The 27634-nt window shown below is 43.0% G+C and overlaps 1 protein-coding gene across 1 annotated transcript in view; it reads right to left on the reverse strand.

Annotated features, from left to right (window-relative positions):
- FRMD4A (FERM domain containing 4A) overlaps window positions 1-24576 on the reverse strand; it is a 231545-nt gene extending 206969 nt beyond the window's left edge. The window contains exon 1 of the mRNA XM_062581146.1: window positions 24263-24576. Within this exon, the coding sequence (XP_062437130.1) occupies window positions 24263-24328 (66 nt within the window). The 5' untranslated portion in view covers window positions 24329-24576. The remainder of the gene's footprint in view (window positions 1-24262) is intronic.
- Window positions 24577-27634: the final 3058 nt, after the last annotated feature.

Genomic DNA, 27634 nt, shown 5'->3' on the forward strand with positions numbered 1-27634 from the left:
GGTGCATTTGAAAGTTTACAGGAGGATACATGTTGGCTACATTAGAGTAAAGCCAGGATGGGCAGAGGAAGCTTTCCAGCATTTCAGGCTGGAAATGCTGAAAACTAGAAAGCCTCCTCCCAGGCCCTCACTTGGTTCGCAGCATGGTTTGGGTGGAGAGATGCTGGAGAGGGAGAAAGAGGACGCGGGTGCCCATTCCTATCAGGAACCCTAGAAGTTTGGTCCTGCTTCAAACATACCCAGATTTGCACAGCACTGGCAATTTGCTCTAGTTCTTCCCCTCAAACGTCCTGGCTGCCAGATAGGAAGGACAGCACTGTAAGGGTCTTGCAGAGGTGTGGTGAGGACTAGTGTCTGCAGAGCCAAGGGAACATATACAGCTCTACATTTTTTAAGGAATCTTTTAAAAATATGATCGAGGGTTGTCAAGCTTCCCTCTTGCAATAGCTTATCAATCATATTAGCCTTGATAGCTTTTCTTTGATGGCATTTTCAAAAATCAGAAACTTCGGGCAAAGGTAACAGCTTTGAGCTCAGCTCTGAGTAAAAGAGACTGAAATTTTGCTACTCACTTTTCCTGGTTTTGTCTGAAAATCTGTACCTTTTAATGAGGATAAACTACCTGAGGGTTTTTAACCTTGCTCCTCCTCCCTGCTGTCTGATCATACATTAAGATTGATTAACAGAAGGCAGAAAGTCACTTGTTCATTGCTCTCATTCAACTTGCCAAGATACTCCAGTACATTATGGATAATATTGCAACCCATGGAGGATAATCCTTGTGGTTAGGGACAAATCATAGCTGCTGAATATACAGCAAAAGAATTAAGCAAAACAAGATACTGGAGAATTTGTTCAGAATGCTCTAGAGGAAAAGGACACTGGCTTTCTCCTCTTTGAAGACTGGTCATTTCTCATGAGTCACACTGATCAGAGGAGGGCACTGACCCTGTGCTTTTCCCCCGAGCATCTCAAAGCACTGATGTCCAACCAAATCTCAGCATCTCTTGTAGTAGCAGTAAATACTGGCATCCACATCAGTGTAAGATACATATTGCTTTGAATGTCAGATTATGTCTATCCTGCACTGAAAGAGAGGCATTTGGAGGAGCTGTAACTACAGAATCCAGTCCCTTTCCTATTTCTGCAGCTGCGTGGTACTCAGGTGAACTATATCTAGTATTTTACTAAGCCACGGGTCAAGGTCCCACACAGTGTATTTTCAGTGACCTGCTTCTGGTGCCCTTACTTCCAGCCTGCAAGCACATAAATGTAAGAGACTAATCTTGAATATGGCCACAGGGCTGCTCTTCAGAGCAGGTGTAGGTGTTTCCTCGATGCTCTCTAAGATCCCAGGTCCCCAAAGGAAATAGTGAGCACCAGGAGTTCCCCAAACCAGACTGCTAGATGAAGAGGCTCCTAGAACTAGCAATTGCTTCTGTAAATACTGTCTCGGGGACAAAGAAAGGGGGCTGGAGGCCAGGATCCTTCTGCATGGTGTCTGTCCTACAGCTAGTGGTGTCATAGACATGACAGACAAGGTCTTGTATTGCTGCCCTTGTGATACAGGTGCTGGCTTTTTCTGGGACTTAAGTGATGATCCAGAAATCCACAGTGCAGGACCCTGTGCCTGGCTCTGACTCCAAAGACAACATGTGCACCATATTATGCTACAATTTTCCAGCCTGATATGGAAAAACAGGAAGGTGTATGGGACCACCAGCAGGGCTATCAGGACAGTACCACCAGAAGGATGGCACCATTGCTTCACATAGCTAATGGTAGCGGCCTAATTGCTGAAAAATTAATAAACTGTATCACAAGACACACACTTTTTGTTAGCATACAGACTTGCACTGTACTTGCAAGCCTTGACAAACGGAACTACTATACAAAGCTAACTCATCTGATCTTCCACACAAGAAAATCTGTCAGAAACATATAGAAGTATTTCAAGTATGAATTAACTTGCTTGCTTTCCTGGCCGTGAAACTGATTTAGATGACAAGATCTTCTCTAAACTGAGATACAACTCATTTGTTTTGCAGTGTGCAAGACTCCTCAAAATTCCTCTTGAAAGGTGGACACGTTCTCCATGACTACCACAACTATTGGAGGTGGAACTGCAGGGCTTCCCAGAACAGACCATGGGTCACTAGCCCAAATATTCACAGAACCATGTGCAGAGCCAGTGAAGCCAGTAGTGGAATTTAGACTCTGTTGTGGTGATGCTCATGTATAAACTGGACCAGCCTGGCTGCCCAGATCTGGATCTGGGACTAAGCATGCAGTGCAGAGGTGGCAGTCTATATTAATCTCTAACTGGAGAGGTTTCTGCTCCCTCTATGGTTAATGGAAGAGGAATGCCATCCCAGAGGGCTGAAGTTATGGGTGGAAAGCAGCTGACAGGAACAGAAAACCAGCAAGGAAATAACCTCATCTTAAGTCCCATTTAGATGAATTTCTCAAAGCATACCTCATCCTATAACACATCTATTGACACGATTGAAACTCCCTAGCAGAAGCTTTTGAGTTAAGATCAATTAGATTCACTCTTTCGGTGATTTTTGGTTCTAAGCTGGAATGCAAAATGGTAGATCTCTAAAGGGCAAATGCTTAGCGCAACCACATTAATTGCAGGTTATCAGTCCTTAGCTGTTGTTTCACATGAAGTTTACCTAATCTATGATGATGTAAAACCTGGAGAGAAAATAGACATCTTGGGTCCCACCCCATTAAGACTTGTTGGCTTTTATAGAGGGAGTACTGGAAACCAAGATGAATTTCAACTTCAATTAAGAAACTTGCTCACTTATTTCAAAGCTTGCACAACCATAATTACACCTTCTAAATATATTCCAGAAGTACAGCTGGATCGTAGAGCATATGCGGGTGAGTAAATTGCATGATTTGCAGCCCATTATCTTTTCAAACGCTTTTCATGCAGTATCGCTGGAAAGTGAAGACTAATTGTACTCCTTGCCTGTGCAATTTGGAGAGTTTGATACTTTGGTCCCAACAAGAAAAAATAAAGTGTAAGAATCACTTGTATCCATCTGCTGGTAGAATGAAAAGTCACCATTTCTTTGATGCCATTAGAAATGATTGAGACAATGAGGGTAACATATACTTCACCAGGAAATAAGCAAAGCTCAGACCAAAGTTTGGAAGTGTGTTTACAGTTTGAACCCAACTTTCCAAACTTATTGAATAAGCAAACTGGAAATTCTGTGAAAGTTGACTATTTTCAGTATAGACTTCCTTTTGGTAACTATAGCCTCTTCCATGATTTTTATCAGGTTGCTTAGAGGAACTTGGATGCTTGTGAGCTTCACTGAAGCCACTGTTGCTATTTAATCAGCTTTATGCCTGGTCTTGACTGGGGATGTGTGAAGAGAGAAAATATAAACCTCTCTGAAGGTTAAATGTGGGTTTCATCCACTGTTTTTCTTTTTTCTTTTTTTTTTTTTTTTTTTTGTAAAAGACCATGAACTGTATCCTGCTCTAAACGGAGGAAAAGTTTGACCAAGAAATTAAGAATGGGAAAAAAGGAGGTATTAGACATGTCTCGTACTCTATTTGAGGTCTGAAAATGTTGTTAGTTTGGGAGATTATTCAGGTGACATTTAAGTAATCCATTACTAAGATCACAAATTGATGTGATCTAGAGACTTGCTATGTCTGGACTTTAAAACGCAGCTGCATGCCTAAGACACTACAGGGAGGAGTCCTGGCTAGGTTCTGAATTAGGATAAGGTTTTCAATGTGAAACAGACTGGAAGCTCACGAGTGAGCAAGCTATTTTAAATACATAAGCAACCACTTTAAATTATCTACCACCTGTTAACCCTGCATGAAACAGGTTTTGTGTGTAAAAGCCCTTCCAGGGGTCTTGTAGGGGTGGTAAATTCCTGCCTCTGGGCTATAGATTATCACCTTGTGGTAACCTAATCTGATACTAAACCATCACATCTCCTGAGCTTTGGGCTACTGGGAGTGGGGGGGAGGCTACGAGCCAGCAGAACCATGGTACTAGCTACCAGGAAAGCCCTTTGAGCAGGCTGGGTCACCAAAGGGTACATGACTCACAGCTGCCTCTCCACAGCCTTTTCTCTCCAAACCCTTTCACAAGATCTTTCTCTTCTCCTCACTTGAATCCAAAGCATTCGTCTAATTTCTGGCTCTGACCTCTGTCCCCTGGCCTGCCCTTGCTGTCCCAGGAGTCGGCCAACAAGAAGACAAATGACAAATTGTAATGAAAAAGTTTTTTTTCATTTTTCTGATCAAAATAAGAATCTGAAGCATTGGAAATTTTACAGAAGAGCCTTCTCTTTTGAGGTCTCCAGGCCTTGAGAGCTTCAGATAATTCAATTAAGCTTCAGCCATTTGAAAGTCAATTTGAGCAATACTCCAATTCTGGAATCTGCAAAGTTCACCAGTCACTATCTATTAGTTTCTGCTATGCTCTCACCTCTTAAACGATTAACCTGCATGCATTTTGGGGGGATAAAGTCTGGCACACCTCCCGATCTGTTTCACAGAAAAGTCTGTTTTGATTTGTTACACCTTTTAGAAGTGTCACAAAATATTACAACTTCCACACACCCAAGAGGGTGCACCAAACATTTTTCTGTCTAGATAGAGTTCAAATTAAACCAGTTCCTCCAAAATACTTGTGAACAGGTCAGAAAAGATAAATCTCAGATGAAGCAGACATAATTGATGCTTCGGCAGTCACAAGCGGTTATATCAGAGATTTATATAGGTGACAGTTTTACTATTTAAGTTTATCCCCTTATTCAGTTTTCTTTGACATGCAATTATTTGTCTATAGGGCTGGTGAATAATTCATTGTAAATAAAGTGTGCTGCAAAATGTTGCTTTTTTTCCCACCTCTCTGGGTTTGTATATTAGATTCATCACCTTGAGACTTGAGAACCTTGCAGAAAAAAGCTAAGACAATAGGAGTTCATTGCTTCAATCTCTCTCTCTTCTCTCAGATAACTTCTGCAATCAATTATATACTGTTTTTCTGTTACCCACAGCACTTGACTAACTCTGCTGTCACCTAGGCATTCTATCAAATTGGTAGTGATGCTGTCAAGGTAAGAGACACATCCAAAAAATGTAACCGAAGGCACTAAGCAATGGTCTTCAGAACCTGCATGCCAGCATAAGAGTTTGCAAGTAAATAGCATGCACTGGAAAGATCAACTTCCCTTGAAGCACTTGCTTAGTTACGGTGTCAGTTGTGGTGTGAGGCCAAATGCTTGCAGCGTCACTCACAGAAACCTGCACGAACGGGTTTTACAAATGAGGATTACTCTACCACGAATGCCATGAGATCTGCCTTGTTCCACCCTGTTAGGTGTGGAACACTACAGTCCTTGGTGTGAAAGGTTTCCTACTGCTTTGCTCTTGAGTCCATGCTGGAAAATGATTAATAACAAGCCAAATGCTGAATTATACTTTGTCTAGATGAAAGATAAAATCAATAACCCAGGAGAGCAAAAGTGCTAGTAGATTTGTACAATAGCAGTATAGAGCCAAACTCTCTGTCCCACTTTGTGTGAAGGCAACTGGGTACACACTATTCTCTCACCAAAAGCAAAGGTCACCATAAGCTGCAGAATAGCGTGGGAAAACCTGCCTCAGACTTGGCCTGCAAGCTAGAAAGACTGATTTTTTTTTCAGCCCTGGGTTCTCTCTTCTCAAGAGAAATTTATTTATAGGAGGAATGACGTTTCCTGCTGCATTCTTAACATGCTTGCAGCTTGGGATAAGAACATGGGAGCTTTGTGTTTCGCCATCTGTTTTCTATGGCAATAAATATCCATTTACAGATTTATCTCTACCTAGTATAGTTTAAAGCAATGATATGAATGAATGTTCAAGGATATCCATTCAGAACGGAAGTGTCAGAGGTAAAGTACCAATTCCAGCCCTGAGCTGGAACCCTCGTATAAAGGACAGTGGCACTGTGGCTTGTAGCTCGGGCTGCATTTTAAATCTTAGCTTTTCTTCTGCAGAGGTACAAGAAATAAAATGCAATCTAGACTACATCCTGCTGAGCTGCAAGCATCCACTGAGGAAACTGGGCACAGGGCCTTTAATACACCATAGCTGAGAACTGGGACCTGAAAGCTGGGTGTAAACTGTGAGATCTAAGTTAATAGGTCTCTCCTAGCTTGATTTGCTCCTCACAGCACTTCATTTAGTCTGGAAATGGCCTTCCATTTTCTGCACTGGCTGTAATATCATCCTTTGAACCTTAAAGACAGAAGAGAGTGGCAGTTTTGTTTTTTTGTTTAATTCAAGAAAGCTGCGTATTTTCTCTAGGCTTTCTAACTCAAGAAACAAGGACTTGTGTTTATGATGAGAAACATTCCTGTGGCTGGAAAATAGCCAATGAGATCTTGAGAGAGGGAGTCAATACGTGCTCTTTACCAGTGCCTTGCAACAAAGAAAGAGGTCTGTAAATAGTAATAGACATTTGTTAGACATTAGCAGTACTCTATTCATCTTCCTCTCACACACATCCACAGCACATGGATGTAATAAGGATAGCTCCCAGGCATGAACCGTCTCACGTTAATAATGCAAAGGGAGAAAGGACTACATATTTAAACGTGTATATTTACCAATGGAGGGAGATGAGAGCCAGAAAAGGATGATCTTATTGTGAGAGTTGAGAAATAGCATGTCTGGGGTGGAATTCATCTCCCCTGGTTTAGGGGCCTGTGGTGGTGTGGTCTTCTCCCGGCCAAGGTGTCCCTGTGTATATTGACTAATGGAGAGCTGGTTGATACAGTACAGGGAATTTAGGGAATTATTAATTTGGCCAAACATGGGTGGCCAGACCACTTATGGCCTGAGCTGGACGGCCCTGCAGCCTCCTCGGAGTAGACTGACTACTTCTGCAGTGACCATAAATGCAGCCTGAGGTGCTGGCTTGGACATAGGTATCTTGTAGATGTCAGCATTAACTTAGATGAACCCAACTAACCTCTCAGTTTTGACACTGGTATCTGGTGTGCCCCAAGGCACATTGCTTAATTCTTTGTCTCATCTATATGCTGTATGGTGTCTCTATGACCTACCCTATAATATTTAGATATTTAGCACTATCTTTTTTTTTTTTTTTTTTAATTATTATTTGGCCTTGTGAAAGCCTTTGCAAAGCCATCTCTTCCACTGGGATTTTGCCATACTAATTGCACAAATCTCTCAGATCTCAGACTTTACATGTGAAACTTGTTCACCTAGGTCTGGACTTCAGACTCTCACACAACCACAGCTGGATTTCATGAACTTGGTGGAGCTTTGACATACAGCTTCGGTGTGGGCTCACGATCCCACATCCCAAATGCAGGACCCAAACCCAAGGGAGTACCTCATGGCTTGACCACAACCTCCTCTCATCTGCCACAAGATCTGGGGTGACAGCACCCAGCATGACAAGTACTGGACAAAATCCACCCAGAGAGAGTGAGTCTTTGAGTCAGAGATAATAACAGCAGGAACAGAGGGTTAGGTCAAAAGAAGAGTTGGCTGCAAACACCATCCTACTGAATCTCCTAGCAATATGCAAAGGAAGACTCCAGCTTTTCTCTGACAAGAAGCCTAAATCACCCCAACCTTAGATCAACGAGTGGGAAGGAGAGAAATAAACTCTGGATGAGTGAAAACAAAACAACACAAGCCCCTCTGACCAAGGTCAACCAAGGCTGGGACTGTGAACTGAGCAGGCCGACGCTTAGTCTGGGCGCCTCTGCTCTGCCCATCCATGGTGCTCCAGTCACCCGTGAGGATGTGTTTTCAGTGAGTTCCTCAAACCGCTGGACAGCATGAGAGGTGGCAGCAGTGTCAGTGGCACACTGGCTGCTCCTGTTAGGGCAGTCACGAGAGGAGCAAGCAGCAAGCTGGGCAGAGAGCTGATATAAGTCATGGCCAGGAGGTCTGTCCATAAGTTATGACTTTTGGCCCCACCTCTGGGCACTAACAGTTAATATCTCTCACTTCTTCTACCCCGCATTGAATTATCTCCTGAAAATATCCTGTAAGAGTGCTGTTCTCTTTCAGATCCCTCCATCAGACAACTAATGCATACGACGAAGCCAAGGAGGAGTTGGACAGGTATTGCTTGGATCACTGTGCATGGTATATCTCTAAAGAGGATATTTGCATGGGGAATAGTCTCTCTCTCTTGCTCAGTCTCCATATCTCCCATATTTCCCATATAACAGGCTGTTTTCCAGACTGTTATGTCACTTGTCTTAAGGCTCATTGGTCACAGACATGGCCTCTATGAAAGCATTCTCGGCTTCTCGCGCCGCCTTGTGAGAGCAGCCGCAAGGTTGCAAGACGCTGACCCATCTCCTGCAATTTGGGCCAGCGAAAATAGTGCCTTGCTAGAGCAGCTAAGCCTGGCTACAAATCTCAGCTGTGTCCACCCTGACTGTTCACTCTGGAGCTGTTCTTGGGGCTGGTTCACTATTGGGGATGTTGAGGATTTCAGCATTGCCATGGAGACTAAGAGAACCCACAAAGCCACCACGTTGCAGGATTAAGGCTTTGCAGACCACTTGTAGGTTTGCATGTGCTAAGGACAACTTATTTCTGTGGCTATATAGGATAAAATGTACAGAGGGTGTTCATCCCTGTCCTTTGCATAATTAATTGTAAAGTGGCCCCTCCAAATGGGCCCCAGCCACAGCTAGGCTAGGCATTGTACAGGACCCCAAAATAACATCCCTATTCCCCAGGCAGGTTAAGGCCTAAGTCCACAGCTTTTGCTCATGCAGGCAGGGCTGTCTGCCCTGGGCCCCTCTCAGCATCAGTATCCTGAACTGCAGAGCCCAGATTTAACAGGAGTGACATTTCTGAGTGTGCTCCAAAGCAACAAACAACAATCAAACAACAGCAAACCAAAGCTGTGTGAATAATTGATTATTTTTGGTTTGCTTGACAGAAAGGCGGAGAAAAAAAGGTTTCAGGTTGACACAAAGTTATTCTGTTTTCCCTTCAGCCAAATGGACATGAAAGAAAAAAGGAATAGCTTTGGATTGAACCACAACAGTTTTTTGATCTGAATTTATTTTTTGAGATTTTTTTCACATTTCTTTAAAATTAAGCAAAGATATTCATCCATACAAAATCACACTATCTGAAGGAAAAAATGAAATAGCTTGTTTTGAAATGTCCAAAAACAGTTTTTTTTTTTTTTTTTTTTTTTTTTGGAATAACACATGCAACAGACTTGAACTAAGCTTGCAGGTGGCTTCAGCTGCCACAAAATTCCCTTTCAGCAAAATAAATGTTTTGAACAGAGATTTCCCTCAGGTCTACACTGACCGATTATGAGACCTTTCCACACTACAGAACTTACACATGTGCCCTAAGTCATAAATCAGAGGGTGAATTGCACATCGCCTGCCCACGTTTCTCAATACCCAAACTGCGAGGAGGCAAGAACGCACAAAACGTGCCATTTGTTGCACCAAGCACCATCTCAGATGATGGCTGGAGGAGGACCCACACACCACAACCAGTGCGTCCCATCTCCGTGAGCTCTTGGCGGTGCGAGATGCTCACGTTACGGAGATTTGTGTTCACACCGTGGCTGTTTCATCAGCCTGTCAATCCTTCAAAGCAGCAAGATCATCCCCCGTCCCTGACCCCATCCCGGCTTCCCCGCGTGCTCCAGTGAAGGTGATGCCCATTTGGGAAATTAAGGACGTAATTATGACGCTCCGTCCAGTTTATGAGAAAATAAATTGGTCACGTCTCTGGAGCCGCTGTGACAAGCTGACAAAACCCTCTAAAGCACCTTAACTTTTTGGGCTTGTTGTACTGTCACGCGATGTACCGCGGTGGAAAGCCGACCTCCCGGGGGGCCCCGGTGGCAGGCGTTTCCACAACAGGCGCCCGCCCAGCCCTCTGCAAAGCCCTGGTGCCTCCCGCCTCGCTTCCCCATGCCAGCAGCAAGGAAGCGGCAGCATCTCCTCGACGGACTCTGGGATTAGCACAGGCAGGACCACACTGACCTCTCCGGTACTGATTCGAGCCGCGCATCGCTGTACAGCATGCATTAACACTGCTTGCCAGCATGCACCGTACAGCCACGTTAGACTAAGCCACTATTGATGCTAATTAACTCTATACATCACAGATACTCGTAGGCAGCTGCTTCTACGTTTACTTATACAGAGCCCTTCTTCATCACCCTGAGGTTTCCACTGGCGTTTATTATTTAACATTACCATTTACTCCCCACTGCTACTGGTTATTACTGCCATATGCCGTCAGAGTCTCAACAAGCACTGATTATCAGGAATCACCCTTTCAACACTGATCACCTCCAAGTATTATCAAAGAGCGTCTGACTCGTTTTAATTACTACATGCTCTCATTATTGCTCCTGGTGGTACTGACTACTACCCCAAGTTATCAGACAGCCTCTGACTAGTGCTAATTACTACGCACCACCACACAGATCCTACCAGTACTAATTTCTACACGCTATGACATAATCCCCGTTCGCTCTGATGACTAACGGGGCAGAGCATTGCTATACCCTCCTCACCCTCCGGGCATGCAGTCAGTACAAAGAAGTCACGGCTTACCCTTTCCACACTGCGTCTCCTCAGTGATCCATGGGGTATCCTGAACAAAAGTCTTCGGGTCCTACCCGGAGTCACAGCTGTCTGTACTACCATAGTGCGGCGCTAACTCCTGCGTGTGTGAGCGAGAGAGTTCACAGCAGACAGAGGCTGCCTTGGAAATAACTTTCAGCCTCATCTAGATTTTCCAACTATCAAATAGCTGAGTGGGTTTTCACATCAGACCGTATGAGTCAAGATGTGGCTTGTTTGAAAGGAGGAGGGGAGGGGGAAGGAAAACCCCAGCCTTGTAACCTTAACAACATGTTTCAAGCAGCATATCTTCAGCTTCCTTCTGTTTCTCAGTGTAGTTTACTCAGCAGGATTGCTGTGCCACAGAGGTGGGAGAACTAAGCTTCTGGGGAGAATGTTCCAAAAACGTCAAGCTCGCTTCTTGTTGCTACAGATGGTAACCAGGTCAGTTGTCTAATCAAAGCTCTATCAGATTTATTATACGTTTTGTCATGTGACTGCAGACCCCTCTGGTTTGCTGTACAGTAGATCACATGTTCATCTTAAAAAGAATATCTGGTGTATCACCATCTGGTGCAGAGATTAATGTTAAATCCTACATTCAGATATTCCTCTCTCCTGGATGCTGGAGAGCACATACATACACAGAGCAATTGGGTTTTGAAAGATTCCCTAGGCTGCTCAGTTAAACATGAGCCCTCACTAGTTAAGGCGGTATGTTGTACATAGCATAGTATAGCACACATGTAGGTACAAAGAACACACATTTATCATTCCCTGCATCTGTATGTACCCCTATGTATTCATATATAACTGTTGTGCAACTTAAAAATTATTACATTAGAGTTGTTGTAACTGGAAAGTGTTGTCTGCTCTTCACAAAGTCAGTTTTACCATCTCCCTCTTTCTTCTCTTATAAAGCCACAGTAGAGAATACTAAGAATACTAGACAATGACGTTTCAAAGAAGTTTGAAACAGTTTTTACTCTTTAAATAGTACACAAGCGATTTGAAAGTGGACAAATTTCTTTCCCTTCCCACAGACTTTCTGCAACAGCAGGAGTTGTCCTAAAGCAGCCAGATGTGATTTTGAACTTTTGCAGCAAGTGTGATTTGCGTGCTGTGCTCATGTTCATATCCAGTTAAGGTCCTAGTCCAGATGCAGTTTTGTTTCTCAACCTACCAACTCCATGTTGGTGTTCTGACTTTCTTATTAAACCAGGAAGGATCTTGGCCAACTCTGTTTTCCTCAGAGCAGTCTAGTTGGGGGAACAAATTCTGCTGAGCTACGGAGCCAATCCTTTCCTCCATGTATTGTTCTCATTTTAACGCAAAACTAAAAATATTTTATTCTGATCAAAGTCCAAAAGCCAGGATGAAGGTGTTAGGGACAGACATTAAAGCAATTGCTTAGAATAAAGAAGAGAAACACTGTACCTACGCAACATATACACACGCATTGAAGCCAGTCAAAGAGAAAACCCAGCAGCTTGATGAGGGAAATTCTCAATATTAAAATAATCAGCCTTTGTTCATAATTACTTCCATATGGCTCTTGCCAAATAGAGTGAGAGAGACAGGAAAAGATGGAAATATCTTAAGCATAACTGACTTGTAGAGATTCTTTATATAGACTAGGTGCAGAGTTGCAGCTTTTGTCTCTCTCTCTTTTTTTTTTAATGATCATTACCCTCCCTCCTCTCCCCCCCCCCCCCCATGATTCCTACTTGTTTCTGCAAGAACCAGGTAACTGCCATTTACCAGCTGCTCCCAGGGAATCTGTACTTGCATCAGCAGAGTCACTGGGGATCTCCCAGCAGAGAAAGGGGGCCCGAGTGACTGTGATCTGCCTTACTGCGTCTGCATGAAAACTGAGCCACGTCTGAGCCAGGAGCTCGCCAAGCCCTCTCCATTAAGCTCATCTACAGCCCTGTGATGTGGAACTCCTCATCAGCCCCCTTCCATAGCTGTGCGCACATTTCTCTGGGCAAGATGTAGCATTTCGCATGGTCCTACCCATGCCTCTGAGATGACTGGAGGACCCTAGCCTACCTTATGGAGTGAGGAAGCTGCTTGGTCTCGAAGAAAGACCAGCCTTGTAGCTAGATCTTTATCCACTAGAGGGGACAAAGAGCCATAACACACATTTCTACCCCTGTCTATAAGCAGATGAACTCAGGGATCAGCCGCAGTCAGTCTAGTGGTACCAGCTTGAAGCACCACATGGACTAATTTGCTCTACTGAGCTCCATCCTGCCTTGGCTAGGTTGTGACTGGGGATTCACAAGCTCAGCATCTCTTCACCATGTGCTGTTTTTTCTGCAGGCATAGCTTGGCTGCCAGGGACTGCCTGAGTACCTTCCCTAAATGTTAGTTCAATTATTTGCACAAACTACAAGTTCTTTACTCAGGTTTTTGGGTCTTGCAAATGAAATGGAAATTTTTATGTAGTTCAAGGCAGCTGAAAAATAATAGAAATATTCTTTTCAGGAAATCTCCAGTGTATGTGAAAAGTAGAAGAAATCCATTCATTTGCATGGTATTGCAACTGACTCCAACAAAATTGCTGCATATCCTAGTAGGCCTGACCATTCCCTCACTTATGGTGCTGTACACCAGGCACAGCTCTACTGGTACCCACAGAATCATATGAAACTGGAGATCTGGACCCACTATGATACTTTATTCAACCTAATTTCTCAATCAATATAGGCCTGGAGAGAGGAAACCAAACCAGAATCATCAGGACTGTGGAAACCACCCAGCAGCATAGCAGTTTGAGTTATTCTTAGAATTGTTCAAGGTTCAAGGTGTATAGGATAGTTTGGTAAGGTAATATGGGCTCTCAAGATTGTCTTTCATGGGAACGCAGCACTTGTAGAAGATAATCCTACTTGGGATTTGAGTCTTGACCATGTTTTTTTTTTCTATGCTAGCTCTCTATATCAGCCATTTTCTCTACACTGTGTAGAGCATCAGGATTATTCTGGTTTGCTATTCCTGGGAGACTAAAGCTCAAATTCTCATACTTGAGGTTAAATCAAGTTAGGCCCCAACAATGTGAATTCAGGCTGCTCAATGGCTGCAACACCAAAAGCAGATGAATCCCCTAGGAGATGGCATACATACCTATGCCATCAGTGCTGGTCTTTCCAAAGCAGACTGGCTCTGGATTCCCATAATATAACGGCTCTCCCTGGGCTCCATGTGGGCCTTATTGCTGTAAGATGTAATTAGACCTTTCTGTGTGTGTTCTTCAGGTCTAAATGCTGTAATGATGAGAAGCAGGTGCAGGATAAAGTAGTATTTTTATAGCATGCACCTGAAGGAAAATGCTACTCACCCTGGGATGCAAGATGAGCACATGGGGAAAAGGGAGGTCCTGGAGCTGCACAGACAGCTGGGGCAGTGTTGGAGGACTGGTCAGGCAGAGGGAGTCAAATCTGTGCATTGCACTGGGTCTGAGAGTGATTTCTTCTGAGTCACACATGGGTTTTGTTTCAGAAAGAAATAGTTCATTCCATGTGATAAGCTGGGAGTGATCCAACACATGCAGTGTGGATGATCAAAGAACCAGGATTTGGCAGAGAGAGAAGTAAGGTGCTAAGATTTTTCTACACTGGCTGTTCCCTAAGACTCCTTCAAGGTGCTTGTGGTAGATGTAGGCATGTCCAAGGACACTTCAGTCCATCATGCTCTGAATTTCCCTCTGGAGAGCCCCCTCTCTCCCATAGTTGACTGTAGAGCTAGACTAAAGCAACTAGACTTATAACTAAAGCTTTATCCAATGATATTGTCTGGGGAGATGATTTCTCACTGAACAGCTCAATAAGAAATAGAAGTCAAACTCTTGTAAAAGAACATCCCAGCCTTGCCACCAAAGACCCTCAATAGAGACACGCTGTATTTACTCACTGATGAAAGATAAAATGCCTTAAAGTAGCAGATTCAGTACTAATTGCAGGCTGCCAAGAACAGTGGTTTGTGGTAACAATGCAGTAGACAAAAGTACATTCCAACAGATTGCTATTTAGACTAGAATTTTTTTTGTCTTTAATGCAAAAGAGGAAGAAATAATGTACTGATGCAAAACGTGTGTTATATTTGGATTGCAGGAGTCAGGTTTCAAGCCAGTATATGCCCTATGGAGATCAGTAAATGGAAATTAGTGACAGCAGTGGCATAGACTGAAATTCAGTGTGCTGTATTAAAGATCTATCAATGAGTTTTGTAAAACTGAAAAGTCCCTCAGTTCAGAAATGCTGACTTTAGTGCTGTGCTCCATGAAAACACAAGTGCAGCAACAGAATAGCAAGAGAACTATGATAACTGCAGTTCTTTCCAGTGTTTACCATCCTGGCAGATATTTATCATCCTTATCAACAGCAAAGCCAAATTCTTCCCTGAGGTCCTGAAAGGGAACCTACTTATATTTGAGATCTTCAGCAGCACCTCCTAATTTTGGTGAAATTTCTTACTTTGCACTGTAAGAAAGCCCTCCCTAGCTTGTTTGATGGGGTGGCATGAGTGCCACGGAAGCCTGGGGGCTACTGCTGTGTGTGTAAGGCTGTGTCATGGCCAAGGGCTGAATATGAAGGTTAGCCTCACACCTGACCACAGATTTTTATGTTGTTTTACTCTATTTCAGAACTGTGGGTTGTGCAGAGATCAGCACTGTGTTGGACTGCTTATGCAGCATGTTCATCACTTGACTAGGAATTGATGCTTCTGTGGTAGCTTTGTATTGCTCTACAATGTTATTTAACCACCTGTAGTTTATAGACATGTTGATAAGTCTGACTGGCATGAACCTAAACAAAAAACCCATAACCAAGAACTTTTAGATTCACACAAGTTCATTTTCTGATGTGAATTGCCATTAACTCAGAACATAATGTTAGAAGTTTCTAAATTTCTTCATTCATTGGTATTCAGCAGAAATATCCACATAGCCACCCATCTGTTGCCTTTTGTACACCAGTCTTGGGTGAGATGGGGAATGGCTGGCAGCTATACATGAAAGCCAGGATGCCTTCTGCTGAGCCTGCACCAAGTGCTCAAGCCCATCAGCTGGTGTGACCAGCAAGCCAGGAAATAGTTGGCAAAATCTCCAGGACAGAGAAGATAAGGTCATATTGCACTAAAGCTCTGAGAAGAGACCCAACCTAATGTTGGAAGGAGCATTGGTCTTGTTAATTCATAGTTGAGAAGGGAAGCTACAATATGAAACATATCTCCAGTGTAAGCAATATGTGTGGTGTGACCAAGGCACCCTGGCAGAGTCACTTCTGTGAATGCATTGAGAGAATAGGTTAGGCTGACAGGTCAGAGGCATTTATGAAGTGCAGAAGTGTCAGGAAGAAAAAAACATCATTTCCAAACAGAGCACTAACTTCAAACCTCTTTCTGATTGTGAAACAGGTCATCACGGTCTCCACTGGGAGAGAAAGGTGTGCAGAACGGCACAGACATGGATACTCCAGAGAATGTCTTCAGAAAAGGAACACACTTTGTCTTCCTGCTACCACCACATAGCAGAGGACTGGTGCATGAGGTGGAGGAGCAGCCCCACTTCACCTCCAGTTCCCTTGCTCGTCTATTGTCCCGTGTGCCGTACTTGCTTGGAAAAGTGGTCCCAGCCTCTGTGCACCCTGATGGATGGGCTGCTGGCACAGCTCTGCTGGAACAACAGGAGCAGATAGGAATGGGGGCCTGTGCTGGAGGGAAGGAAATTTCCCCTGTGCTTTGGTGTGCCTGAAGGTCGGCTCTTTTCCCACATAACTCAGAGAGACAGTAATTAATTAGGGAGGGAACTTGCCTGACCCCATAGCCCTTGAGACACACCCCTGTAAAGATCTTCAAGGGACCAGAGAGGCTGCCTCTGACTTCCAGAGCTTATATAAACAAAAGGGGAAATATCTGGCAACACCACCACATTCCCACAGCATGGATTTGTAGCAGAAGCTAGATGTGAAGTGTACAATAGCAGCATGCAGTGATCTGGGATAGGACTGTGCAGTATTTCTGTCAGGGATCTGATCTAAAGCACTTGCAAAGCTGATTGATGGCAGGGAGATGTGTGAATGCTTGGTGCACCTCAGTATCAAGTCCTGAAATGCTAGCACATTATTCCTCTGTTATGCTCAGCAGCCCTGATTTGCTTTGGTTTTGGAAGAAGTTAGGTTTGCTAAGCATGGCATAGGTACTCAGCCTTATGCTACATTTAAGCCTTTAAGAGGCTATGTGACCTATGGACTGTGTCAGACACTGTGAAGATATGTTTTCCATTGTGCTGTGTAATTTTCTTTCTTCTTAAAATTCATCCTTCTTACATATGCTTTGATCGACCTCAAAATATCTCAGGAAAATGTACATGTATATAAGGGTTGAGAGATTTTAGAAGATTTTTAAGCCTTGCCAGGCCTGGTAAGTAGCCTTTCAGACAAATGTTGTCTTGTAGTTGAGATCTTGCAGGCATATGATAATGATGTCTTTTCTCTAAGTAAGGAGAAAACTGTGTTTGTCCAATACAAAAAGAGGAACTCTAACATTGGCAAAATACAAAAGAATTTGGTTATGTTCTGCGCTTTGTGGATTTATGTGTTCAGACAGAAATGTGATGAGCTTGTCTGGCTTTCTAGACCATAAGCCTTGGAGTTTCTCTCCATAATTCCTTTCAAATTATAATTTTTGCGTGAACTCTATGTCTGCCTAGCTGTAGCAACATCTTACCTCAGCTGCAGAAGACTTCTGGCATGGCATTTACCTCTCCCAACTTCGGTTGCCTTCATCTGAGCCTGTAATTTGGACTCCTCTCATCACCAATAAAGACAAATGGGCCTGTGTAAGGTTTGAGTCACATTACTTTTGAGTCTATTTGCCTACTTTAGTGGCAGCTAAACCCTATCTAGCCCTAGTTAGCATGGTGCTAGGGCTGGATTTGAAAAATAACTGAACAAATTTGTGAAGGAAAAACTACTGTGGACTGCTAAATTCAAAGTCAGCACTTCTGGATCAGGAAATCTTTGAATGAAGATTACTGGTGGTAGAAAGATAGCTATGGAGAATGTGGCTGTATACTCGTCCTGTTCTTACAGTCATCTATAGGTACCTGTTGTTGGTCACGGCCTGAGACAGTGTACTGGAAGGTAATTCATTGGAATGACCTGGTACGGTCATTTTTATGCTCTCATTTTTAGAACAGTCTCTCTAAACAAAACCTCATTAAGACCTGCCTAATGGTATCTAATGTCACAATCTTCGCAGGTGCTGAACAACTTCATCTTTTAGTGCAGGTCAAGCGGCCTTATTCTGCACCTAAGCACTGCACTGACAAAACTCAGACTCACTTTGGTGGTGGAAGATGAGGCTTTAAATCTGCAGACCAGATGCTGAGGATAAACTGGAGGATGCTGCTGTTGCCAGAAAGAATTTCATTAGAAGCTACTTCAAAGAACTGATTCCTCTGATAAATGAACAAGTAATAATAAAAAATAAACAGCAGGAAATGCCCTCCATTTTGCAGAGGGTGAGGTTAGCATTCACACTTTTGCATTATACATGATTTGTAAAGGCTCCAAGTACAAGCTTGCCATTTGCTCTTCGATTAGCAAGTCCTGGCAGCCTGGAAAGCCACAAAATTTATTGCTGCTATAGAGGTTAATGGATCACTTTACATGTTGATAATGTCTTATTATTGCATTGGTTATTAAGAATAATGTAACACAGACATCAAGAGCTGATAGTAACTGTAAGAATGTTTGTTTGACTACAGCAGGGATGAAGACTGCTCTGGCAGGGTTTACTGTGCAACCTGTGGTCTAAATGATTTAATCTTAACCATCTTCCTACACCCCTCTTTTCCACCGGTTGTCCTCAGTAGTGAGTATTAGAGTGGCCATTGATTGCTAGTGTTCACGACCTCGGAAAAGAACAAGGTAAATTATGCAATTGCCCCAAGAGTGGACAGGAAATAACACCTAGCTATGCTAATGGATGCTAAGACTAGATACAAAGGCACACTTGATACTTGGCACTAGAGATTTGTGTCCCAGATGTGCATTGTTTGGATTATTCTGCAGTTGCTGTGGAGTGTTATAGTCTGGAGGGAATATACCACCAAACTGGGACAGTGGAAGTCATATTTCTCCTCCTTTTAATGCTAGGAGAGAGAGGAGGGTGGTGCTCAAATTTTTGCTTCGTGTCCCTCTATCTCAGTTTCTCTATCTGTAAAATATTGATGATAACACTGGCTGCCTCTGTAGAGCACTTTGAGGCTTGTTGAGGAAACAAGTAACTCTTATCACAGCTGCTTTTGTTGCCACTTCTCTACTACTATTAATTAAGAGCCAGGTCACTTCACTAATGAATGTTCTTCTCTTGGCAGTTCAGTTTTACGGGCTGGAATACATGGGCATTGGCAGAAACCATTCCAGATTCTTCCTGCAACTTAGTGGCCTTCTCTGCCTCATGGTGCTGTCCCCATTGCTGAGGTCTGCCAGGAACCCCTGCCTTCTCTTGGCACGCTCTGTCCAAGGGAACTCACCCACATTTTGGTCTGTTCAAAGAGTTAGTATCTAAGGCCTGCTCCCATGAACATCCAACTTTAGATCTGGCTGGATAAAGGAGTTTGGCTCAGACCTTAAATTCTGTTCGTCACTAGCTGGCAGATGAGTAAGCCAGAATAATATACTTGCAGCTTCACAGGTAGTCCCACCCTTCCTCTGACTAAGTTATGGTATTAGAAGCACATATTAAATTCCTTCTCCTTGCTATTTCGGTATTAACTCTGCCAGGACTTGGCAGTACGGAGAGAGGGAAGAACAGCTGTTTCTGGGAATGATGGAGGATGCTGTAGTATAGCAAACTAGTAATTTTTTTCTTCCCGCACTGGTTGCTACATTCACCTAGGGCAAAGCAACACTGCCCTTCTCCATGCTGGGAAACCTTAAAAAATGTCATTTCCATCAGATAGCCTGGTGGTTGGCTGATACAGAGGGTTATCAGGTTCTCCTCCCAGACCCTATCTCCCCAGTACACATGGCTATATATATGTGTATACACACACATGAATACATACATGTATGTACATATACGTGTATATCTATATAAATATATAGGTATATCTGTGTGGTGTGGTGGGAGGGAGGCTGTGGTGGGAGGGAGGCGCAGCAAGTAGGCTGTGCAGCTAGTTGTGGAATACATGGCTGTGGGAATACGGACGAAGCCATGGAGTGTACTGTGGATTTGGCAGGGTTGGTTGTGTTTGGATAGTGTCTAAGACCCCATGAAACACTGGCTATTAATTGCCTGTTCTTTCCCAGATTATATTTAGAGTGAGCCAGGGATACAGTGTTTGTTTTAAAGACTTCATCTAAGGCTCTCTCTCTCTTTTTTTTTTTTTTTTTTTTTTTTTTTTCCCTAGGACATTCACTACAGTCCTGTTATGCCTGCCTTCAGAAATCAATCTCCTTTTTTCAGACTGGTTGATGTTTGACTACTCCAGACCCACTTTTCCACCAGAATTATTATCTCTTTGCCTGTTTGCTTTAAGTCTGTTTTTCCAGTTCTACAGCTACATCCATAATTCAAGGAAAAAACAGCCATCAGCAGGGCAGGCTCCACAGCCCACCTTGCTCCTGAACTCTCCTAGACATCCCATGCAAAGTGCCCTAGGCACGCAGGGCCCAGGGTATCATGGAAGCTCACCCTAACTGTACCTGAGGCAAGGTTTGGAAGTAGGCAAGGTTGGTCCTGAGGGGTATCTTGGAGGTCTCTATTAACTGTCTGCACAAGAATAATCAGTGAGACCAGGGGCAAGGAGGGTTGTGTTCTGAGGAACTCCTTGCAACCTTTGAAATAAGGGCTCACAGCCTATATTCTTTTTACCCAGATTCCTTTTTCCCAAGGGACATCTTGAGCTTGTCCCTGCAGCGCCTCACTACTTTGGCCCCTGCTCCTCTCTGTGCCTCTTTGGATGCGCTTGTAGAGGTAGCCAAGTCCCTGCTCAACAAATAGTTCATAGGAAGCCTGCTGGTGATGACAGCTAATTATGAAATGTCATGTCTGAGGCTTCCCTTTTATCTCATCTTGTAGAATCCAGCAAAGCTCTCCAATGTCCTTTGGTAATACGGGAAAGGAAGTGTCAATACAGCAACAGCTGCTTTTCTGATAGTGAGCTGACAACGCAGAGAGTACATGATGTCCTGGGAGGAAGTGGCAGTTCATGCCACGTGGATGCAAATCTTAAGTCTCCACAAAAAACCCTCCTTCCCCCTCCTTGTTCCCATGTAATATTAGCTTTTAAGGCGAAGTATTAAATACATTTGCTGCCAAGACCTGCTGCAGCTTCCTATCTTCCCTGTGAAATTCTGCTGAACTTACTCCAGATGAGCTATGATAGGATTAATAAAACTTCACACAGAAAAAGAAAAAAAGTCCAGTCCTACAGTCTTTCTTCAGTAGCCACAGTGGGTTAATCTGAGCTGAACTAGTTACTTCACGTTTGTTGTCTGCCATAGCCTTTCTCTCTATGCCATGATAAAATGGGCTTGCTAATTCAGTTCAAATTGTCAAAGTGGGCTTTGCCAGGGTCCACTGGTCTGGTAGTTATCTATTGCCCTTGCAGTCCATGAGTTTGAAACTAGGTTTCTTCAGAGGAAAAAAAGACAAGTCAAGGCACCACAGTCCACAGTTGTCCGGTTTTGTAAGTGATCATCTGATTTGGAGCAACAGAGGACACAGGAGAATTGGAAACGTGGCGATATGGTGATAGATCACTTCCCTCTTTAAGAAATAAAGCTGATGTGGATGAAGATGCATGCCGTGGAGCACTCTGAGCTCATTCCTGAGAGGTCCTGCTGCCTGACAGTCTGTCTGCAGTCCCTTCAACTCCTCCAGTTTGGCCCAGCGCTACTAACACAAATATTAGTCTGGCAAAATGCTTAATAACAGACTAATGACCTCAGATGAACCTGGCTACTTGAATGATCTATGACAACAGAACTTTAGGTTTTGCCCTTCCTTCATATTGAGTTTCGTATTTAGTTTTCTGTATATAGTTTAGAAATTATTTTTAGCACTGCTCAAAGGATAGGTGGTTTAAGATCAAATACAGCTACAAGGCAAAGCAACATATGACTAAAGCTAGAAAATTGTACCTGATTGTGTCAGACAAAATTATTCTGTATTTGGAATATTTGATCTAGATTATTCAAAATTCTTCCTGCCTTGGTTCCTAGTTTTTAGAACCCATTTAGTTCAAAATGTGATTGCTCATCAGGAAAAACTTATTTCCTTGATTTGTATAGAGGCTAGATTAGATTCACGGTCCTGTTAATTGAAGTAAATCATGAAGCCTGGATGTGCTACCCCTGAGTCTGGACGCATCAGCCTCTGCAGAGGACAAGCAGGGCTAAGCAGCCAGGCTGGAGCACGGAGCCAACACTGCTATACTGTTTATGGCACCCAGTGCCCCTACACAATGCTGCATAGATACACCAGCCCCTCCAGATCATGCTGATGTCTCTGACATGGTACAGTGTGGCACCACACAGACATGCTCCCTTAAGCCATGGTTTCAGCTGTGACTGAAATAGCCCAGCTGGGGACATTTTATTATGTTTCTGAAATTATATATATTGAGGACTAGTTCAAAACACAACAGGAGAAGAGATCTATCGATTTCATGGCCTGAGACAACGTGCCCCTCTGGAGAATTTGGCCCATGTTTTATATGATCTATTGTTGCTCTCATTACAAAAAAAAATACCATAAGGAAAGACACTTTCACTCAGAAAAGAGGGTAGACAAAGGCTAAGCATAGCTCTATAACAGTACCCACGATGAAACCTGAAGAGTCAGAGAAGGAATGATTCTCCACAACCTCTCCCCATGACCTCTCCCATAGGGTCGAAGTGGTTCCCACCCAGGGTAGGTGCTGCCCCACAAACATGGCCTGATATATTTGGATTGTAATCTTGGTTCTCTCATCATCAAACAACTCAGTCAACCTTGGCTTTCTAGATACTGGTAGTTTTTCAGATACTACTTGAGACTACCAAGAAACAGAACACCTTTAAATGGCCACTATTTAATGACACCTGGCACATGGAGGACAAGGCACTCAGCCTCTGAGGCGTCAACTTGATGAAGTGATGCTGAGGTACCAACAGACCAAGAGGTATCATGGTGCCAAGAAGGCTTATTCTACAGCAACTGCAATAGTACAGAGAAAGTGCTGGCCCCTTCCCACACAGAGTAACTTTCATTCTACAGTCATGAGACACTGTGGACATTGCATTTTTTCCTGCCACGGGGTTTTAGCTCATGGGAATTTTCTCTGTATGAACATCTGTGATGCATGGTACTCACAAGTGGGGAAAGGAACTGAACCCAGAGTGGCAAATAGGCTTTAGATTAATGCATATATTACAACTCAAAGAATATCTGAATATTTCATACCCTATGGAGAGGTTTTGACAGGACAGCTTCTAAATGTTTTCCTCAATCCCCATCTCAGCAACCTGTGGGAAAGTGAATGGGGCAATCCCCAAAGGGCTGAGTGGAGATGCCAGCACAGTGGGGGCTCAAACCAATAGCTCCCACAGGAGAGATGGAAGCCTTTACCACTGGACCATGGGCTAGAAAGTCAGAAGGACCTCTTTTCTTTGCTTTCGTGGTTGATGCCTAAGATTCTTTAACACAAAATCCTAAAATCAGAAGCATTTCATTTAAAAGATGCCAAAATGAACTTTTCTGAAAGTTCAGAATGTCACTTGCCATCTTATTTCTTACAGCCTGTACCCACAAACAGTAAAAATCACCTTTGCATGACTTTTTTTTTTTTTTTTTTTTTAAGAAGATAAATGTTTTGGCAATCCCTTATCATTGCTTCCCTCCTATCCCCGCAAAAAACCCTTCCAAAACATGGTCATTTCAGATCTTTAGGAAAAAACCACAATGTTGGGTATGAAAAGGGAGGAAGCTACGTTGAAAGGTTTTGATATTTTTAATAAACTTTTTACAAGAGATTATAGCAACAGATTCTAATCTCAGATGTGCAGAAGCAAACCGCATATTGCTTCACTGAGCTGTGATGATTTCAAGGAAGCAATTCCAGATTAACACTGGTTTAAAGTGTTTGACTTCTCCAGGAGAAATAAACCTGATTTTCTCAAAAGCCCAAGTGCTTGTTCCTTCATGTCTTTCAAAACTAGCCCAAAAGTCAAACAAGTACAAGTCTGTAATCTAACACCTATCAAAATGCTAAAGACAAGGACAGTTGATGCTAAGCCATACACAGTTGAAATGTTCTACCAATGTAGTTCCTTTTAAAAGACATTCCTGGAACTATTCTGACCAAATCTGTCCTCCTTTTCATGTGCTTCATTAAAAGTGTAGATGATATACAAAACCAATGCAAAATATATCTTGCCCTGGAGTCACACTGTTCCAGTTTTACATATTATTGCTTGCAGTAGATGCTTTAGCTATATCATAACACATTAGTAATGTTGGATGCATTGTTTGTTAGGAAATGTAAGGAATTAAGTCCATGAAACATTTGAATATGCTGCTCTCTGGATTGTTAGCACTTTGCTTTAAATAGGAAATTGTAGCTTACTTACGAACACATCCATCAGAAGGTGTTCCAGCGTCACTTCAATATCCTCTAATTTAGCTGCTAAAGTCATTCTGAAGTCAAATGTTAGCTCCAACCAGAGAAGAGTCCTGAGGAGTCCCAATCCAAACTACCTGCGGTCAAAGCTAATTCTCAAAACTGCAGTAAATGAGTTTCTTACAGATAAAGGAAATCAGAGAAATCAAAACATAACATCTGAGTCTAAACAGTTTTTGGACTCAGTGCTGACTGCCACAGCTCTGCTTGCAGGACTGAGGATTATTCCATGTGTGCAAAATGGAAGCAGAGGCTGCAATATGCGTGCTGCTTTCCTTTCAGAGCTTCACAGTCAGAAACATGGAGTTATATCTGGGAAACCACAACAGAGGGAGGGAGAGACACACACACAGAGAGAGAGGGGAAAGGAATGGAATAAACTGTCGTTGACTATGGCTGATATTTATAGGACTACTTGTTTTTGACTCCAGTCCATTTCTCTGTTCATTTCTGACCTTTCACAAATGGCTCAACACACTGGAGCGTATTGTAAAATGGGGGCAGCAGGTCCCACAGAAGTTGGCTGTGACCGGTGCTGGGCCAATTCACACAAGCACACCATCAATAGCTCTTTGTCAGAGAATATCAGGCTCTGCTCAGTAGCTAGTGACAGAGGAGAGCACAGACGTGTAAAAAACAAGGAAATGAAAGTAGTTTGGGTACTAATTTTTTCCTAAGAGTATTAATAGATTCCCTTACCCACTCACTAAGCTATCAAACTAAAGTACAAGCCATGATGTACAACCCCAGTACAATCCCATGGCTGGGGTTATTTCAGAGGGGAATAACCTCAAATGATCCCGCAGAGTTTGGTTCTGCAAACGTCCTGGCCCCCCCTCCGAAATATCCTCCCCCTGCTCAACACCCTCAGCTCTGCAGCATCCCAGTGTAGGGCGCGAAGCACTTCGCAGGAGCAGGCCCTTCCTTTTGCTGCATGTGGGGAAAGGTTAAAAGCATAACCCTAAGTGCTCACTGTTCCTCTGCACATCTACTCCTATTTTACGTCAGTGGAGAAAAGGTGGTGTGGCTGCTTCTTAGCACTTTTTGACTGTAGTGCTCAGAGCACCTCCTGTAGCAGTAAGGTCCTGATGGATCTAATCCAACCAAAGCTAAACGCAGTGGGGACCCTTCATGGATTTTGTTTGGTGCTGGCTGGAAACCATTGCCCTTATTTTATAGATAAGGAAACTGAGGCATAGAAATGAGAAATAGTGAAAGTCATGATCAAAGTCTCCTAGACAGTACTAAATTCACTAAACTGCCTGGGCTTCCATACTGATCACAGAGGTGGGAACAACTTATACATTATTCTATGAAACATTTATTTATTCAATAAATATCCACAGAGTTTGAGATCGCACAGTAAAATCTTGCATGTGATACGTTCCAGATGCTGAGGAACAAAAAAACAAACAAAAAAACCCCAGAAAGCTGCCCTAAATTCAGAACCCTGATTCAGAAACTGAAGAGCAGCATTATTTATAAAGGTGTGAGACAGATTGAGTTGGTGGAGCTTAGAGGGACCTCAAGTCATAAATTCCAACTAAATGTCCTCAGAGTTATAGCTGAAATCACATTTTCCGACATCTAGCCTCAGTGTCTGAACAAGAGCTGCTTCTGATGGCAGAGTTTTACTAGACAACAACATGATAGACCATTTGGGGATAGACCATATGATGGATAGTTTTGATAGCAAGGAAGGGCATGTAATTCATTTTCCGAGTGGACCAACTCTCAACCACCCACGGCCTTGCATCAGATAATATCGTAACCACTCCAGAAATAAACCAAGCAGTGGAAGCTTACCTACTGCAGAGAGAAGCTCTTAGTCACGTGTATGCCACCCTTTCGTTAAAGCTTTGACAAAGCGTATCTTCACCAGTCTGAGTGGAGGGGTGTTTTAATGAGCATAGATTAAAAAGGCAAAGAAATATATTTGGAGGGTGATACCTCTGAGGCTGTCAAAACTCAGAGAACCATAGTGCAGTATGTTGACGAGCAAGCTAGCATGCATTTCTCTCCTCTGCAAGAAGCCATAGGGTTTTCAATGGAGACAAGATTTCATATGTATTGCTCTCTAGAAAGTAATTGTAGAAGACTTGGTTGCTGCTAACCCTTCATCTCCTCAGGCATTCATGGAAATTTAGAACCCCCCAGAAAGCTGCAGTTTCCATCTACAAGAGCAGGCTGGAAAAAAGGCAAATGACTGTCCTTTCCCAAGTCCTCATCTCTACTCTACATCAATCAGTGCACAAGCTGTGTCAGTAGGAGGTAACAAAGGTTCACCAGGAATGAATCATGCATTTATTCACCTCTAACTAATATTACTGTTCAACCAGTCTGACCAAAACAAAAACTTTACTGGAATCAAACATGTGATCTCTTCCCCTCCCCACCCCCATTTATTGCACAATGGCTGTCTGTTAAATACAGAGACATGAAATTAAAGTATCTTTTCTGTAGCCCCTCTCAATGCAATGGCACAGGGCAACCATGTCAGTTGTGTCCCTTGACTGTCCCTGTAACTGCATTGTATCAGCCACAGAGATAAGCAAGAGACATCTTCCAGGGTCAGAATGTGGTTTCCACGTGACAGACTCTCTGACACCAACACAGGCTCATTTGTTCTCTTCACAGAGATGAATTTCAAGATTATTTCAAACCTGATAGAGAAAATAGTGTCAGACATAATAAAATGGCTTAAGGGAACACATAATGGCTTCCCTGACTCCCAGTCAGGAGACATCTGCCACTAGAAATGCCACGTGCTCCACTGGTGACAGAAAGGAGGATGGATGTGTTTACAGGTTCCAACACGAGCTAAACTTTAAAATTGTCTATGTTTCCCATTGTCACAGTATTATATATGAGATATGAGACTAGTCTGTGAGATATACCAGCTCTTAGACTCTTGCAATCCCATTATTCACAATGGCATTTCTCTGACTGATCAATACTCATTTTGTTTAGAAACAGTCAGAAATTTTTGGAAAATTTGGTTGACTGGAAAACTTGCTTTGTTGAAACAAGTTCTGTGGAATTTGCCTGCTTCTCTAGACTGCTGAGTATTTTTCACTCAGTGGGTAAATCTCTTTTTGTTTTACTTTCAAATTACATAAAAAGTTTCAGATTCATAGCAAAGCAAAATGGGAAACCATTCCGAAATCTAGAAAACATGCAGATGAGAATAAAAGCTCTTCTTTGCTAGTGTTAACTGAAGCAATTGCCTTCTCTAGTGATAACTGAAGCAGTTGGCTTAGTTGTGGTAAAAAATAATACTTAATACTTAAAAATGCCTATATTACTTGAATACTTTTTAAAA

This window comes from Rhea pennata, chromosome 1 (assembly GCF_028389875.1).
Source record: "Rhea pennata isolate bPtePen1 chromosome 1, bPtePen1.pri, whole genome shotgun sequence".
Classification (NCBI taxonomy): domain Eukaryota; kingdom Metazoa; phylum Chordata; class Aves; order Rheiformes; family Rheidae; genus Rhea; species Rhea pennata.